Genomic DNA, 20,342 nt, shown 5'->3' on the forward strand with positions numbered 1-20,342 from the left:
TGAGTGGAAACATCCTATACAAAAGGAACTACGACTCGGTGTTATTAAGGCGTGTGGACAAAAATGAGGCCAAAGAAATTATCAGAGAAGTACACGAAGGAACCTTCGGAACTCATGCAAACGGACACTCGATGACTAGAAAAATACTGCAAGCAGGTTATTACTGGGTGACAATGGAAGCTGACTGTTTCCAATACGCAAGAACATGTCACAAGTGCCAGATTTATGCTGACAAGGTACACGTATCGCCAAATCCGTTGAACGTTCTGAGTTCACCGTGGCCGTTCGCAATGTGGGGAATTGACATGATAGGGATGATCGAACCGAAAGCTTCAAATGGACACCGATTCATATTGGTTGTCATAGACTATTTCACCAAATGGGTTGAAGCTGCTTCTTACACCAATGTGACAAGACAAGTAGTCACTCGGTTCATCAAGCATAACATCATATGCCGGTATGGGGTTCCAAACAGGATTATCACCGACAATGGGTCGAATCTAAACAACATGATGAAGGAGCTGTGCGAGGAGTTCAAGATTGAGCACCACAATTCTTCACCATACAGGCCTAAAATGAATGGCGCTGTCGAAGCTGCAAATAAAAATATCAAAAAGATAATACAAAAGATGGTGAAAACATACAAGGATTGGCACGAAATGCTTCCCTTCTCCCTACACGGCTACAGGACCTCGGTGCGTACATCCACAGGAGCAACACCATTCTCTCTGGTTTACGGTATGGAAGCAGTCCTCCCTATCGAAGTGGAGATTCCTTCATTAAGAGTCCTGGCTGACACAAAGTTAGAGGAGTCGGAATGGGTAAAAACTCGTTTCGATCAGCTTAATCTCGTTGAAGAAAAGCGACTGACGGCTTTATGTCACGGGCAGCTCTATCAGAAAAGGATGAAAAAGGCGTTCGATAAAAAAGTCCGTCCTCGAACTTACAAAGAAGGTGATATTGTTCTCAAGAAAATACTATTACCTCGACTTGACGCTCGTGGAAAATGGACGCCTAATTACGAAGGTCCATATATCGTAAAAACGGTGTTCTCAGGAGGAGCGTTAATTCTCACTACAATGGATGGAGACGAGCTACCGCACCCAATCAATTCTGATGCGGTCAAGAAATATTACGCCTAACAAAGGCAGAATTATTGGTCATAAGCTGGAGACAGACTACGAAGGATAGTGATTCGTGCAATCATCTACTTCTAAGGTCGAAGGATTACTGGGACCCTTGATAACAAAGGAGCAACGGCAGTATTAATATCATTTCTATTTGTCATTTTCTTTTCTTGCATTTTGTACCCTAGCCGATTCAAGGCAACATCAATAAAAGTTCTTTTCTTGCATATCGCGTTTTTCTCATTTCAATACCGTTTGCAAAGGTTAAATTATTTTGGTAAACTTTAGCTAGGATTTAACATGAGAAACTTACAAACTGTCAATACAAAAGCAATAGGATAAAACTGCGAGATCTCCGGAAGGCTACATACGCCCTACGCTGCGATAACTCGAATCTAATAGAACTCTCTCACAAAGGATAATATCAATGGACCACTCAAATACAATCCAAGCTAGGATTTACCAACACCTCAAAAGGGGCTAAACAAAGACAATGGGTGATAAGGAGATAAGACGTTGGAATTATCATACATGTTCATTGGCATACATGCAACATTTATGCATGTAAACATTCACATATACATAACATTTGCATGTATGAACATCCATATACATACATTGTACAGAAAACAGGAGCATACATAAGCGCATAGTGCATAAACATGATGCATACGCACTTACAAAACAAACTTCTACACAGGTAAGCTTGCCCAAACCAGAGTAAGCTAACCTATTGGTGCAGGTAAATTTTGCGATAATCCTCGCAAATAACCCTATGGGTGCAGGTAAATTTTGCGATAACCCTCGCAAATAACCCTATTGGTGCAGGTAAATTTTGCGATAACCCTCGCAAATAACCCTATTGGTGCAGGTAAATTTTGCGATAACCCTCGCAAATAACCCTATTGGTGCAGGTAAATTTTGCGATAACCCTCGCAAATAACCCTATTAGTGCAGGTAAATTTTGCGATAACCCTCGCAAATAACCCTATTGGTGCAGGTAAACTTTGCGATAACCCTCGCAAATAACCCTATTGGTGCAGGTAAATTTTGCGATAACCCTCGCAAATAACCCTATTGGTGCAGGTAAATTTTGCGATAACCCTCGCAAATAACCCTATTGGTGCAGGTAAATTTTGCGATAACCCTCGTAAATAACCCTATGTGTATAGGTAAATTTTGCGATAACCCTCGCAAATAACCCTATTGGTGCAGGTAAATTTCGCGATAACCCTCGCGAAGGATCCTATTGGTGCAGGTGAACTTGCTAGAACTATAGCAAGCAATCCTATTGAGGTCCACAAACTACGAAAGTTTGCTGGCAATACAGCAAGCTAATTACACAACTCACGGAAAGTCCTCGCTATGTAAGACTCAGGCTTTAGCAGGACGATTCTCTCATCACACTCAAGCATGGGGTAAATTTGGGGGTCTTCCATTATTTAATAACTCTTCGATTCGAAAGCGTGAGACCTGCGTATTCTCCCGCTATTCAATCCAAGATAATTAAATAGGGGCAGCTGTCATACCCCAAAATTTACCCGATGTGATTCTCATTTCAATTTATTAAGGGCGTTAAAAATTAGGAGCCATAGGGTTTAACATACCTATTATTAAACTCGCTCTCTTATGAAATGCCTGTATGAATTGGTGGAGGTGTGAATGTCAAGTATTTGGGCCCAATTCATTTTTGGCCCATTTATTTCTCATCATTTACTCATTTTTTTTCATTTCTCTATTAAACAATATTCTTATTATTAATAATTATTTGGATTATTAATTAATAGGATTATTGTATAATTTTGTTTCTAAAAAATAGAAGTTCAGTTATAATAGGATTAATCATTTACACTTTGGTTCTTAATTTTTTTCGTGATTTAAATAATTAGTTAATTAGTTTATTATTACTAATTGATTAATTAACTAATCTGAAAAAATTAATTAAGTTTATTGGATATTGGTTCTTTATTGTTGTTGCTTTTGGACCACAAAAATAGTAAAAAAAAACGTTGGGCCCATCACGCTGGGCCAGATACGGTCATGGAGTGGACCGGGTCAAACCCAACCCGACCACTATTCATCGTCCTCCCCAATCCTTCCGCGCAGCCACCAAACCCTAGCTTCACCCATCATCAGCGGCCGCCGCCCCCTTCAAACCACCCAAACCCTAATTCTGCCCAGGCCCATAGGGGATGAATCAAAACGCAAATCATAACATCATTTCACGAAATCAAATCCCAATCAATAACAAAATCAAGCCTTAACATAATCAATATTATTTTTATTAAAGATCTGAATCAATTTACAAACGAATCAAATCTTGCAAGAAAACCTAATTGAATCTAATATAATCTTCCCTAAAATAATCTAACCCTAGGTCTATAAATCACAAGAAAGAAATCAGAAGAGGGGGGGGGGGGGGAAATTGGAAAGAACTTTGGAGCCGCCGCAAGCATAAACCCTTCGCCGCCGCTCGATCTTCAGCTTGATACCTGCGAAAGGACGAAAGAGAAGGGGATTAGCGAAAGGAGCTTACACGTTCCTGAATTCAAGACAAAAGGTACCGATCGATCCAAACTTAGCTTAGGGCATAATTGGTTGCATGTTTGTGCTTTATCTTGTTTGAATCTGGGTTTGCCTAAGGTTAGAGTTCTTCAGATGTATGCGAGAGTTCATAGGGTAGGATTGGTATTGTTAGATTTCTGGGTTTTTGTATGAGTATGGGGGTCGGAAGAGATGAAGATCGTGGAGATCTTCATCCTTCTGGGAAGATCTGGGTTGGGGGGATGAAGGTATGAGTTTCACGGTTGAAACTCAATCGAAAACTGGGGATAAGGGTGATTCACGGTGGCCGGAGGTAGTTTGGAGGGTGGTTTTTTGGGTTTACGGTGAGAAGAGAGAAGAGATAGAGAGAGAGAGGCTCTGAGTTTAGAGAGAGAAACAGAAGAGAAAAATGGAAAGGGAAAGGAGAGACGCTGGGTGATAGCCTCATCTCTGTCTCGGCTAGCGGCGGACACGTGGCCTCATCATGGCCACTTGTCAGCGTCGTTGAACGTGATTCAACGCGCAACCTCTTACCATGCACCCCATTGAGACCACATGCAGGCCATTGATGGTGGCCTGAACTGAATCAAACGGATCCTGGCCTTACACGCCCTTAGACGTATACCACACCCCATGTGCGTGCGCACACCGAATCAAATGGATCCCAAACCTAATGGGCTCAGCCCGTCTGCTATTAACACACCCTATTTCCTATCCTAAAGAGAAAACGCACCCCCCTGTGTATAAACAAAAGTAAGATTTAATTAAACATTTTTTGATTTTTTTTAATAGTTCATTAGTAACTAATTAACTAAAAATTGTTAATTTTTATTCTAATAATTCATTAGTTAAATTTTCTAAATTTTGTTAATGATAATTAATTAATTAAATAAACTTCTGAAATATGTTTGATTATTTTTTTTTTTTTTTTTTACAACTTAATTTCTCCTCAAACCGACTAAACTTATTAGTCGTATTAGACGAGAAATAAAACTGTTCTGATTAATGTATAACTTACTTACTTTCATTAATTCTCTCCTCGACCCGATTGAAACCATCAGTCGCTTTAGACGAGAGATAAAAATACAAATTAAAATACATTTAATTTGCTGCCCGCGATGATCAACCTATTGATCTGAGTAACCAGCAATGCCCCGTAATCCGTTAGCTATACTGACCAAACCTATTGGTCACCGCATCTAACGGTGCCATATTAAATCAGGGTTGTGCGCCCAAAATACTCAAAACACTTTCATCTTTCAAATTACAACTCAAAACTACGATAGGCCATTCAAAAAGCCTCCAAACCACAAAATTCAATCTTAAGGCGTACAACCCTGTGCCCGAACTACGTTGACTCTGATCCTCCATAAGGAGGTACGTAGGCACTTGGTAACAAGGCGAGTCTCCCCCCTAAAAATCTCAATCCACCTTTAAATTGTGTTATTTACCCTTTTCGCTTTTTGCCATAAACCTTTATCTTTAAATGTTAGCCTTTAGGAAAGGGTTGAGGGTGCCTAACACCTTCCCTCAACCTGATTATAATAACTTACCCTGAATCTCATATCTGCGTAGGGTTTCCTATTCGCCCTTCAGAATAGGTGGCGACTCTAAAACCTTCAATTTTAGGGCAGGTTGCTACAAAACTAATAATATTTAAGTCATTTTTATAATTTATTAACGGATACAGATACTCGCGGGCATGAGTAACATTAAATCTCATCCATATCCATTAATTAACAGGTACTTAAATATCCATTTTATTTTATCTGTAGATATCTATTAAACTACTGCCCCGTACCCGTGACAAATTTTATCCGTTGATATCTGTGGGTATGGATATTTTTGTCATCCTCACACTTAGGCCAACTAACTTGAAAGTACTTGAGGTTCAAGAAGAGCAGACCGGTAGCTCGACATGTTGCGGAGATGGATAGGGGAGCCATAGAGGCATGACTCTTTGGGGATGGCATTCCCCAATTGACCCTCGTGGACAGTGGCGGAGCCAGAATAAAATTTTTGGGATGACCGCAAAGGTAAACTAAAAATTATAAATAAATATGAAAAGTATAATATATAAAACATTTAAATTATAATTAAATTTAATAATATATTTAATAAACATAACTATGTAATAAGACTGATTTGAGACAAATTTCAATTATAGAGATTTTTAAGATAGATTTTATAGAAAATACATGATTGTTTATTAGTTTTTTAATAAATTTTATCTAAAATTCGTGTGAAATATTGAGACGGATTTTAAACAGAATCCCATTGTATATATAGAATTTGAAATGAATTTTAGACATAATGCAAAATTATTATTTATTTTATTATTTTTTCTATTTCATCTCAAATTTGTATAAGATATTAAGACGAATTTGAGACAAAATTACGAAGAGTCTTTAAAATGAAAATTCACAAAATACACAATTATTATTTATTTTAGTTATTTTTATGAAAATTTTGTCTCAATTTCATATCAAATATTTAGACAAATTTAAATTCTTTATATACTTATTAAAATGTATTTTAAACATAATACACAACTATTATAATAATAATAATTATTATTTTTATTATTATCATTTTGTAATTCCCGTTACAAAACCGTAATATTGAAAAAGATATGAAAAAAAAATCAATTATATAGAGCATTTAAGATATTTTTAGACAAAATATAGAGTATAGCTTATAAAAAATAATGCAAAATATTAATAATAATTTAAATAATTAATTCAGTTGAATAATTAATAATGATAATAATAGTTAGTTTTGACATGGGGAGTGGAGTTGTAGCTTATAGAGTCAAATATATATATATATATATATATATAGTTGAGTGTGAGTACAGTGTATGATGTGAGACCATAACACCTAATTAGAACTGATAGTACATCTCAATATTTAGTGTTTACTAATTAATACTTTTAATGTACTACTTGTGTAAAATTAATGCATTATATTTTTCAGCTGACAACTGTAGGAAGATATGAATTTTACTTTTAAAAAAGAACAATGGGGTGGCCGTGGCCTTCCTTTGTCACCCCCTAGCTCTTCCACTGCTCGTGGAGATCATGGTTGTCGAATTACAAAATGTTGTACAGTGCAGGCGGTGGAGGAGGCAGAGAATAGACATACCTAATAGTTAGTTTATGTTTGGATGTTTTACTTTTTTTTTTATTTTCGGACAAATTGGTGCATAAAAAATGTTTGGATGTTTTACTTTAATCTTACATTATGTTTTGATTAATGTAAGATTTTTTATTCCTCATTTAACTACTTTTTACATTGGATTTACTTTGATTTCATAATATAAGTTGGCCACAACAAATTACGAGGTTGGGACAATGAAATTGCTATGAAATGATTCAAAGGGATTTCCGCAGATGCATTTTAAAAATAAATAACTCTTCAAACATCTTTTAAAGGACTTCAGAGAATATTTCAGATATGCATCTCCGGATACACCCAAATAACATACGAAGATGCATCTCCGGACCATGTTAGTTCAAAAAGGGGAGGACCTCGGAATAATACATTTTGTTGAGATTTTAGTGCGTCCGAAAATACCTCTCCAAATGCATGGAGGGCAATTTTGATTTTTCAATGGTTTGATATGCACATATAAGGGTGGAAAGAATAATTTCCTTTTTAATAATGGTTTGAGTTGTGAAAAATAAGGCATGCTGTATTTGCGACATAATAATGTCTATATTTTTATAGTGGTGTTTTCAAAATATATATGCAAATTTTGTTGAGATTATTTGTACATGGGTGATGTGTGTATTGATTAATGAGAAATGGTAACATGTGTTTTAAAGGTATATTTTAAGAATTAAATGTAGTTTATTATTGGTATGTGAAAAAAAGTATATATTTATTCATGTGTTTTAAATGTATATTTTAAGAATATATATGCAAATTTTGTTGAGATTATTTGTACATGGGTGATGTGTGTATTGATTAATGAGAAATGGTAACATGTGTTTTAAAGGTATATTTTAAGAATTAAATGTAGTTTATTATTGGTATGTGAAAAAAAGTATATATTTATTCATGTGTTTTAAATGTATATTTTAAGAATTAAATGTAGTTTATTATTGGTATATGAAAAAAAGTATATATTTATTATTGGTATGTGAAAAAAAGTATATATACTACACTTGATTCTAGTAATCGATGTCTTGCTCTACTTGGCAAACTATCCCCTTTGTATTGTAACCTATAACGAGTAGGAATGAAATTTTACAAATTCACATAATCATATTCTTGATTTTTGGAGGCACACATATATTTTAGACGAATGGCTAGTTATCGGCCATCTTAGAAACCCGTATCAATAGGATTGCAAATAATCCCTTGTTAAGAACTTCTTACTGATTACTTTCTGGAAGGTTCAACTTTCTAAACGTGTTAGTTAATTATAACTAAGTAAAAAAAGTGATGTGTTAGTTATTTTACCAGCACTTATTTGATCAACGATAATATTGATTAAGTGAGCGTTCAACTTTTTACTATTTTCTATGATGAGGTCCGAGACATAAAGTTTCTTAAGTGCTTTAACTGGTTAACACAACCATGTAACCAGTTATAGGTATCAAAATAAATCAAATAAGTTGGGAAAAATATTTTTGGAGTTGTTGTAACTGGTTATACATTCGTAGTAACCGGTTACTCCTGATAGTGTTTTTTTCTGTATTTGTTAGCGGTAACCGGTTACAGGTTTTGTGTAACCGGTTATAAGACCGATTTTTCTGCCTTTTCTCTTATATACTACACTTGATAATGAATGAAATACTCTAACTCTCTTCTCTCCCACTATCTCTTTCTCTATACACTCAAATCCTCCATTATTTACCAATCTTGTGATTGAATGTTCTAACATTTGGCGTCAACAACCTGATTCTATCCACCAAACTCCTAGTGTGGAACATGAATTTTGTCTCCAATGACATAGTCCCTAAAAACCTACCAACCCTTGATGCGAAGAACAACGACAAATGGTGCAAAAAAATGAAGGTGTTGTTTGGCTACTAGGATGTTCTTGAAGTGATCAATAACATGGTGAAATCCCTTAGCGAAGGTGCAATAGATGCACAACGAGCAACACATAAGGAAGAGAAGAAGAAAGACTTCAAGGCGCTATTATTGATTCACCAATGTGTGGTTAGTGACAACTTCGAAAAGGTTGGTAATTGCGAATCGTCGAAGCAAAAATGGAAAATTTTGGAAAAGGCATACGCTGAAGCTGACAAAGCAAAGGTGGTGAGGTTACAAACTCACAAACGTCAGCTTTAATTGATTCAAAATGAATAAGAGGATACAATCAACGATTACGTGATGCGAATTACTCGATTGGCGAACCAAATCAAGGCAGAGAAACTGTTACTGAGCAGAATGTAGTGTCGAAGATCTTGAATTCTGTGATGACAAGATTTGACAATATTGTGGTGGCGATTGAGGAATCAAAAGATCTTGCGACATTGGGCAAAGAGGAGCTTCAAAGCACAAGCCGTTTTGAGATAAGGTGCATATTCTTTTATTTCTTTCTCCACTTGCTTCGCTAACTCCCTGGTAGGTGCAAGTACCAAAGCTCTAGGAAGACGCCTACCAACAAAGAAACAACTACATACATATGAATCATAAATAAATATAATAAAAAACTAGTAGACTAGTATCGCTAGCTATTGCACATGACATAAAATTAATATCAATGTATTGACTTATTTGAATTTATCTATTATGAAGTACAAACACGACATTGATACTGACAAATCAACACTAGTAACAATTTGAATAAATGAATAAATTAAATATAATCACAAGTGTCGATTACCTGTTACTGTAACGATCTGAATCCTCGCCATCATCGAGACCATTAATAATAGGATTTCCAAAAGCCAATGTCTTCGCTGTTCCAGTCTTTGCAAGAGCAATGGTATCTCTACCTTGAAGTGCAGGCACTAACACCGCTCTCTGATTACACAACGAATAAACAAAAATCAGTAACTATTTACGAAACTAATATTAAGCAAATTAGCATGCTAGGTTTCATCGACGCACCTGAATAGGAAAAAGTTGCGTAATCCCCCTCTCACGGAGCGAATTAACAAGTTGCGAAGGCAAATCAAGTTTCGAAATGTCAAGTTTATCAGCGTTAAGAGAAGCAGTCCAGGAAGGAAAATCATCGTCTTTTTTGCCGTCGAAATCAGAGCCTAATCCTTGGAATGCTTCATCGCTAAGAAGCGAAGAGGAGGAGGAATTCGGAGTCGTGACAGCGGAAGGAAGAAACCTATTGGAGGAATTGAAATTAGCGAGACGGTTATGTCTAAGGAGGAGGTTGTTGGTGACGTGGCGGGATTTGTTACCGTCGAAAGAGTGGAGTTTAACTATGGAAATGGAAGTTAGTTTATACTTTTTGTATAGTTCAATAGAGGGGAGTTTGCATGTGGAGGAAGCGCCAATTACAGTTATGGAAGCCATCTTTTTTGTTTTTTCTTCTGTTGTGAGAAGAAGAGTGAAGAAAAAAAAGATAAAGATAAAAGGGGAAAGGGAAGGAGAGAAATGAATGAATGTATGACCTTTTAAACCTCCAACTCACCCTTTAGGTTATGTTTGGATAGATTAAAATGGACGGATCGGAATGGAGTGGAGCAGAATGGAGCGGAATGGAATGGAATAAAGATGGCGTTACATTGTTTCGGTATTTCATGATGGAATATAAATATTTTGTCATTTCTCCCAAATCGGAGGGTATAAAAAAATGATGGAAAGAAATGGAATGAGATGAAATACATTCCATCCGACTCCGCTCCATTCCATCCGTTTGTAATCAATCCAAACAATAGAACATAAGTTAATATCATTCCGCTCCATTACATTCCACTCTTTTCCATCAAAGTGTAATTATGGATGAAACCGATGGTAAACAAATTGATAACCCTCAAGCGTATAAATTTGTACGGCTAACATTACTCAAAAGCCTTTATAGCTATTTTCTCTTAATAAAGTTTTGTTTAATTTTTCTTTAGAAAAGGACCATTCCATAAAAAGTGTAGAAAAATCCTTTAGAAATTTCAACTTTAGAAATATATGTATGTGAGAGAATTGAATTGTAAAAGAGAATAGAGAAATGAAATGTGAATGAGAATTTCTCCTCTAACTAATGGGTTGGCCCTTATTCAATACTACTAATATTTTGTTTTTTTTTAAAGGAGTCCACATCTTAGAAAAAAAAGAAAAAGAAAAAGAAAGAGGCGAGAAGCTATTTGGATTCCAAGTTAGTGGTAAAATGATTAGATTATCGTGTGGAAAGTCAAACTAATTCAACTACTTTTTTGTTTAATTTTGAGTTACACATTAAATTGATTGTGTGATAAAAAAAATCAAAATTCAAATTTGTTTGTTTTTTTAAAAAAATGAATGATGAAATTATGGAATGGATGAATACGACTGAATTGTGATGAAGTTGAATTCTAACTAGCACCACTTATTTCCTTTGTCTTGGTTTAAATGATTAGACAGATGTACTTATACAATTTTTTATTTAGTTTAGTCAAAACTTTGGTTGACTATCCAGCTTGCTTTGAGAGGTTTATTTTATCATGTCCAAAAGTACTGTGAAAAATCTAAACCAAGGCACCATGATGTACTGTCAATAGTGCAGGAAACATAATGCTCCAAAAAATCTGCCCCAATTATGAATTTCTGCATACCTTTAACCTGCAAAATCATACCTATCTATCTACCTATAACTTCACATAAAAAAAAAATCATGTTATATCTAAAAATATTTATAGTTAATATGAATTTTATTTCAACAATTTTTTTTTATGAAAATTTTCATGTTAATAATAATATGTCAACAATTTAAAAATATATTATATATTATCATAATTGATAAATTATAATATTAAAAAAATAAAGAATTTTAAAAATTTAAATATATTTTATAAACTAATTAATAGATTAATCATTATAGATATATTATTTTATATAAAAGTAGTATAATGCCGCACAGGTTTTTCATGTATCAAAATTTATATTTATACATTGAGTTATTTATTGATACATGTTGTTATCATGTTAATTTGTAAATATTGTATTGAAAAATTTAATTAAAATAATTTAGAATAATATTTGTTGAGATGTATTGAGACAACATACAAGTATCCGGTTATCTTTTTGTATTAATAACACAAATTTGTAATATTTTATTTTCTCTAATGTCGTCAACAAATGATTTAATATATAAATAAATTTTACCGTGTCTGACAAATGGACTAGAGTCTTTTATATAAATAGTGAGGGTTTGGAGAGATTTTAGGAGTTAGAGTTGAATCAGAATCATAAGTGCTTTTTTACCACTCCATCACTCATATGATTTTACACGGGACACTATCACAATAATACCTATTTTATTGAATGATCATGTTTAATTTAATATTTTATTGTCTTAAGATAAAATAAATAAAAAAGTATAAATTGAAAAAAATTAACAGAAATATCATATAAACTTTCACACAGGACACTATTACCACAATACCTATTTTATTGAAGAGACCATATTTAATCTAATATTTTATTGTAAGAGAAATACAAATTAAAAAAAATTAAAAAAATAATATAAACTTTTACACAAGACACAATCACCACAACACCTATTAACACCCTTAATAAAGTATGGTGGTATGTATAATCAAACTTGACAGTAGTTATGTCATCATTTTAGTTATGTCATCATTTTATATACGTAACTTTGAGGTATAACAAAGTTTAGAATTTTATTTACCAAAAAAAAAAAAGTTTAGAATTTTATATTGACTAACATCAAATCCTTTTAAAATAATTATTTTATTAAAGAATTAAAATATTAAATTAAATGGTTAATTGATGTATCAATTATCTTCTAAATAAAATACTACTATATAATGCTAACTTAGATTATATATTCTGTCAGTGTCATTATTATAAGATAAAAGATGATAGATATGAATTAATTGTTTTATTGAAATGTCAATTCAAAATGACATACATATATATTCATTAAAAGTAAATTTAATGGGTAGCTTCTGTACACTCCTATTATAATGATGACTTTTTAGCAGGAGACCTTAATAGGTAAGTGGCATTTAGACTAAGACATTTCAATGGTAACTAATAAAAATAAGCTTAATTTAACCCTTAATATTTGAAACCTTAGGATAATACCCGTGCTTACTTTGTATACAAACTAAATCAAGTTATGATAGCTAATTAAGCATCCATAACAACAACTAATTTACATCATGGTTTGGTCTAACATACTTAGAATGTTAACATAGCCTTTTTAAATTTTAGTTTTCTTTTTAAGACTTAACTGAAGAACTATTTTGTAAAAAATATTTAAATTTCGTAATAACATATATATTATGGTACTGGATATAGTTATTAAAAATAGTTATTCACTACGCTAAAACCATTGTCCTTTATTAATTAATAACATTTTTACAACAACCATATTTAGTGATTTACTTATATTAATTACCTTTCTATGCAGAAGATATATATTTGCATCTATATTGCTTTCTCATTCACATACATCATGGTTTTGGTTTTTTTATTTAGCTAACAAGTTAATATGGTGACAGCCAAAGATAGAAGTTTAGATACATTCTATTCAATAACAAGTTCTCTTAGTGAAGTTGGAGATTATTTGTCTACAATGAATGGCTCTAGAAGTCCCTTGATGATGTAATCAAATTCCCTTCACATACTTTTTTTTCCTTAAACAATAAAATATTAAAAATATTTATAATCATCAGTGATATTTGTAAATAATTATAGTTATTAATCATATTTATAAATATTTATATTTATTAGACATATTAAATTTATCATGTTGGCGATTCGATAAATATTTATTTTTAAATATTTTCAGTTATTAGTGATTTTATAATAACAATTGTATATCACCAACAACCTAGCCTTATCGAATTAACTAAAATACGAATGACTATTGCATTTCCATGTTCTTTTTTTGCATAGCTACTAAATATAGATTTATTTCATCAATATTATGTTTTGTTAATCTTAAATTAACATTCCTCATTCGAATTTTTAAATTTCTCTTTTTGCGTTTGTAATACATTATTTATCTTAAGATTTGACTTACCCGTGCGGACGTACGGGTCTTCTACTAGTTGAATTGTAAAAGAGAATAGATAAATGAAATGTGAATGAGAATTTCTCCTCTAACTAATGGGTTGGCCCTTATTCAATACTACTAATATTTTGTTTTTTTTTTAAAGGAGTCCACATCTTAGAAAAAAAAGAAAAAGAAAAAGAAAGAGGCGAGAAGCTATTTGGATTCCAAGTTAGTGGTAAGAATAAGAAGAATGTAAAGAAGAATTGTGAAATTGGGTGGAAGTTGCAAAAACACACACGTTTAAACCAAGCGTGTGGTGGTTTCCGAAAAGTAGAAGGCAACAGCTGTTACACAAAGGCACCAATTTTCAATTTCAGGGCATCGTTGGCACTGTACCCCCATTTCCCCTTCCTTGTCTCCGAAGCCATCACTCGCCATTATTCTTGCCACTCAACCACCCAACCTTTCTTCTCCAATCACCTCTCTTCTCTCACCATCCACACATTCAATTTCCCCGGATCTACTCCATTTTTCGCCATCCCTTTTTCTGGCTAGGGTTTACGCGTTTTGCTGATCTCAAATCTGGTGGCCGGAATGGGGGTACTGGTTCCGGTTTTCTTCTATGTTATCGCTTTCCTTTGCACCGTTGGAGCCGTTGGTTTGGCGATTCTTCATATTTACAAGCATCTTCTCAATTACACTGAACCTACTTACCAACGGTATATTGTTCGGATCGTTTTCATGGTTCCGGTGAGTTTTTAGGGATTTCGTTTGTCACGCATTTACTCTGAATTGTTCATGTTTTTAACGAATTGTACAAGACTAATCGTATTGGTGCATGCTATTAGTTGGAGTGATTAAGATAATTGGATATTAAGCTAACCCTAGACGTGTCACAGTTGAAATGTTAAGTTAGTTTCATTATTTTCACTTAGTTTTGAGGCTTTTAAACTTCTTCTTATATGTAAACTTGAGAGCTCGAGAGGAGGTGAAGGAATTCGGATCAGAGTTCTTTATGTTAAAATAGAAAGTTGTAAATTGTGGAACTTTTTGTGAGCTTATTGAGTGACTTATCCATGTTTTTGACCTATTTGGTTATGTACCGACATTGTCTACATGCTGTATTTGTTATGCTTAAAGAGTAAATACAGTTTTTGGTATTGCTTAGTAATCGTAAATGCCCGCACATATATGGTTTGTGTGTTTCTCGATAGTTCTTTAATTTTTCTTATTAGGTAATTTGTTTTCTTCATTTTCGTATCGTAGTTATTGATCTCGAGATTAATGATTTGGATAGAAGCATGATGCACTTGATAGAACATTATGGCAAAAGTTGATCCATGTAGCTGACCCCATTTAGTGGGATAAGGCTTTGTTGCTGTTGTTGTTGTGCTCTTGAAATATTAATGGGAATACTCCTAGTTTTTATTCTGTGGCATTTCTTTTTATGATTCATTTCAAAGAGATATACTAAGCATTCATTTAATTTTCTCTGACAGGTTTATGCACTGATGTCATTTATGTCCCTTGTTTTACCGGGGAGTTCAATCTATTTTAATTCTATCCGGGAAGTGTAAGTTATGATCGATATTTAGACTGAATAATTCTTTCATAGTAGTATATTTTGTTCCTTCCTGTTTCATGGTTAACACGTTGGTTGTGATTTAGATGATTAAATGATTACCAATGCTATATCATATAGTGATAGTATTGCCATTTTATAAAACACATGACTTCATGAAGATTTAAGGTTCTAGGTGGCACGACTTCATGAAGAACTAAGGTTCTAGGTGTCTCTTTCTGTTGAGAAATCCCTTGAAGTGTATATGTTGGACACTGTAGTCTGGTACCATGCTCCAGATAGAGTGCATATAGTCCTTCAAGTTCATTGTTTTTTCATGGAGTATATCTGAAAATTTATAATATGGGTATGTTTATGTTTACCTTTATAGTGAGTAGATGTTATGCTATGCTAGAGTTGCAAGAAGCTATCACAAGAATGGAAATGAGATTCCTCCCTTCATTTCCTATTTAATATGGTTCCACTCTTCTGTATCTTCTTCTGCTAATCAGCTTACTTTTAGTTCTGAAATCTAAGTTCACCATGCTAACTGTTTGTCCTAGATTTAAAAATTATGAATTCCGAGATATCTATATTGATTAGCCAAGTTCAATTTGTTAATCATTTTCTCTTGTTCACTGTTTCAGCTATGAAGCTTGGGTCATTTACAATTTCCTGTCACTTTGTCTAGCATGGGTTGGTGGTCCTGGATCAGTTGTTATTAGCTTGAGTGGCCGGGCTATGAAACCATCTGTTTGTCTGATGACTTGTTGCTTTCCTCCCATACCATTGGATGGGTGAGTTTACATTTGATCCTTTGGTCTTTTTATGCAGTTTTTTTGGATAACCTTTTTTTTGTTTACAAAAACAGTAAGAGGTTAGAATGACATATGTGGCCCACAATATGGAAATTTGTTTTTATAGATTATTGGAAAATCACCTACACAACATATTGCGATACATACTTACTTGTAGCATATTGGCATGATCGTCATATCATAACTAATTCTAATTTTTCATTTCTTCAACTTCTATTGTAGGCGTTTCATTCGTAAATGCAAGCAAGGGTGTTTGCAGTTTGTGATCTTGAAGCCCATTCTGGTTGTTGTTACACTTATTCTTTATGCGAAAGGGAAATACAAGGATGGAATTTTCAATCCAAAGCAGTCGTACTTGTATCTGACAATCATCTATACGTTCTCGTATACAATGGCCCTCTATGCTCTCGCACTGTTTTACGTGGCATGCAAGGATCTTCTTCAGCCATTCAATCCAGTCCCAAAGTTTGTTATCATAAAGTCTGTTGTATTCTTGACTTATTGGCAGGTAATTTATATACATCTTTCATTTTTATGGTCTATTCTTTTCTCATATTTACGGCACTATCTTGTTACTGGTTGTAATGTGATGCTAGATGAACAGGAAAAGGATATTAGTGTTAACATAGAAAATGATCTTAATGTTAATGTCATGTAAAATGAATAGTACTCTTCTATGAGGATGCCTTATTTGATCTTAAGATGATCAATAACTTATTTGGAGCTGTTGGAAATATAATATATGAATTATTTTTCCACTATCTAAGTAGTGTTAGAAATTATTGTATGTTAGGAATTGGAGTTAGCTTATTTACTTTTCATGTGAATTGTATTTTTTTTATTATGTTTTATTTGATCTTAAGATGATCAGTATCTTGTTTGGAACTGTTATAAATATAATATATGAATTATTATTCCACTATCCAAGTATTGCTAGAAATCATTGTATGTTAGGAATTTGAGTTGGCATATCTACTTTTTTTTGTGATTATTTTTTTAATTTTTAATTTTTGTATGTAAATATCTTTCAGCTGACTGTTTTCATTTCAACGCTCAAAAGTGGGTTTGATCCTGCTTCTCATTTTCACTTATGTTGTATAGTTCAGCCTCATCAAGGCTGGCCTCTGTTCTAAATCTCTCTACCTATCTCTGATAAGGCAAAGCCTCAGTTGTGTTCCTTTGTCCGCATTCCAGTATATCTATTTTCTTCCTGCCGTCTACTTCCATCCAGTGATTTTTCAATCGTTAATAGACCATCATTACTTAGGAGTGCCTCTCAATTTATAAAAGTTTTCAGAAGTCACGGTGTGAATACCATCTATTGCCATCCCATCACTAGTCTGCCTTTGGGTCTGTTTTGGGTCTCATGTTTCTCTGGTTTGAGCAGTGGGTCTTAGTATTTTGATGCTACTCCCCTATTATGTGCAACTTTTTGTCTAGTCCCTTTTTTCATGGGATGGTCTGAATTCTGATAGGAGTAAAAAGGGTCCTATCTCTTTCTGATGCATCTAAAAGGTTAAATGGAAATTAATTATTATGAACCCGTGCTCTGATATAAAAGAAATCTTATGAACATCGGAGAAAGGATAAGAATATTTATGCTAATGATGTCCAACCTCTGATGCTGTCCATAATAAGCAAACTCTTCAAATGCACTGTCATGATTCAAATCTCCTGGTTGAACAAAGCTTTGTTTGCCGTCCAGCAAGTGAAGATGATTATGATTGACGAATGACCCTTGAAAGGTGTCGAATAAGTTAGATCAAATGCACATGTTTTTTTTTTGTTATTTTTTTTCTTTTTCGTGGCATACATAAGGATTTAAAAAATGTTAGAAATCAAGTTCTTGTCAAACTGAATTTTAATACAGTGGAGGAGCTGCCTGACTGTTTTTCGAGTTCTATTGACTAAAATATCTGTCAAGTCTGCCTTTTAAGTAGTTTTACGTAGATGAAGGATGAGGACACCGTGGACATGGAAATGGGGGTGTTCATGGTTGGTAATCAGCCACAATCTTTTTTTTTTAATGCAAAAGAATAGGACACATTCAATATTAATGTTATCCTTGCATGGTTTTATAGGAAAACATACAAACATGTTAACTCAAGCGCTGGATGTCAAAAAGAATGATGATATTCATCAAGAAAATAAAATTTTCAATAATGAGTATTAGACTATTAGTACCTCAAGTTAAAGGCTGCCTGCTGAAGTAGTGTCTCTTACTCAGTGTTCCACTATAGTAAATCCTCATTTTGTTTACTTATTTATTTATTTATTTTAATTTCTAGATCTTGGGTTTTGGACTCTTGTATCCTAAGATCATTTTGTTGGCGTCCTTCCTCTATCAAACTTATCTTCCATTAAAACTTCACATATTGTTACACTTATTAGTAGTTCAAAAGTTAAAACCGCAGCATTAGTCAAATCTCTTCGCTCCCTCAGATTTGGATTATATCATTCTCATTAGTTGGCCAACTTTGAATATTTCAATGACCTTTTTTACCATTTCTTCTTACACACTAGCCAGAGTACTACACAGATGATTGACACACTTTGATCATGTGAATTTTATCATCTCAACTATTGTCATCGACACTCTCAAGATTTTTTACTTTCCTAATTTTATTTAAAATTCTAAGCTTATTTAGAGTTTTTTTAGAGTTATAGTAATAATAAATAATAAAAGGAAAGTTGACCTTCATATGTGATGGGATCTAATTTAAAATTTTGAAGATGGCTGGCCTATGTGTTAGCTTGTTGCTTATTTTATTGTATTTGCTTTTTACACTAGAGGTTTGAAGTAACATGACTTTTTGTTTTTCATGTCTTAGGGGGTGCTATTCTTTCTTGCTGCAAAGTCAGGATTCATCAAGGACGCTGACGAAGCTGCTCTACTTCAAAATTTTATCATTTGTGTTGAGATGCTTATTGCTGCTGTGGGCCACTTTTATGCATTTCCGTACAAAGAATATGCCGGGGCTAACATAGGGGGATCCCGTGGTTTTTCTGCTAGCCTTGGGCATGCGGTGAAGTTGAATGACTTTTACCACGACACAGTCCACCAGGTGAGTCTCACTTCCTATATTCTGTGACTTCTGTCCTTATTTTGTAGAATTGTTAGCAACACATTTATAGTTTCTTGAGTTGTTGAAAATTTTGACCTTGTTTTTCTCTTCCAATTAATAATCTGATATTACTCAACTTTGTGGCAGTTTGCACCAACATATCATGATTATGTTCTCTATAACCACAGTGAAGGGGGGGAAGAAGGAACAAGGAAGTACAGGTCAAGAACATTTGTCCCAATTGGCCCAGAGATGGATAATGTGAGAAAAAATAAGCATATAATTGGCAATAAGGTAGATGACATACAGCTGGTGAGCTTATCTTCTGCTAGTAGTACTCCCTCAAATTCTGTCTCATTGCCTGATGCTTCAAACACCGATGTACTCAAATCTTCCTTGCTACTGGACGTCTCCAGTTCTGGGTCCATACCATATGATCTGACACTTATTGACTTGGATGTATCCAGTTACCCTGAAAAAGTTCCTGCAGCTGATAAAGCTGATGCTAGGTGATGATCATAAGGAACATTGAGAACTAAGTTGGTTGGGTAAATGTTATTGCAATAGAGAGGGTATGTGCATCCAACAATTTTTTTGACTCGGAGTGAACTATGATCCTAGTGTGGTTTTTTACATTCCAGGAAAGGATTTAAGCAGACCGTTTGCCACCATACACGGGCGTGTCAATCTATATTAAAAAATCCGTTGTCAGATCCATTCCCAAGCAAACAAAACAGTCCTTGTTATTGGTATTGGTCTTCATTCTGTAATTGTCTGTGTTGGTTGTGTCCTATCACCTATGTGCAATTGTAGATACAGAACTTGTTTGTTGACATACAAGAATTGCAAACTCGACTGATTCTCAAGAGATTTGACTTAGTATTAATTTATTGATTCTTTTCTTCTATATGTTATTAATAGGGTTCCTGTTGGTTTAATGCTTATAACCATTGTTGTTATTTACACCTTTGGCATCTTGTTGTATTTATGTTTTGATATTACATATATTATTGATAACCCCCCTCTCAAGCACATTATTACTAATATTTGTGCTCTAACTCTTATAGTTTTTTCATCATATTTTGGCAATTTTCT

The 20,342-nt window shown here is 33.8% G+C and overlaps 1 protein-coding gene across 1 annotated transcript; it reads left to right on the forward strand.

The window, feature by feature from the left end:
- The first annotated feature begins 14,008 nt into the window (after positions 1–14,008).
- On the forward strand, positions 14,009–20,152 carry LOC131610496 (uncharacterized). Its single transcript, XM_058882457.1, has 6 exons — positions 14,009–14,553; positions 15,303–15,376; positions 16,012–16,161; positions 16,405–16,690; positions 19,014–19,247; positions 19,395–20,152. Exons 1-6 carry the CDS (start codon positions 14,398–14,400, stop codon positions 19,758–19,760), a joined length of 1,266 nt encoding a protein of 421 aa, XP_058738440.1. The 5' UTR covers positions 14,009–14,397; the 3' UTR covers positions 19,761–20,152.
- The last annotated feature ends 190 nt before the right edge of the window (positions 20,153–20,342 follow it).

This window comes from Vicia villosa, linkage group LG6, assembly GCF_029867415.1.
Source record: "Vicia villosa cultivar HV-30 ecotype Madison, WI linkage group LG6, Vvil1.0, whole genome shotgun sequence".
NCBI classification, from domain to species: Eukaryota; Viridiplantae; Streptophyta; class Magnoliopsida; order Fabales; family Fabaceae; genus Vicia; species Vicia villosa.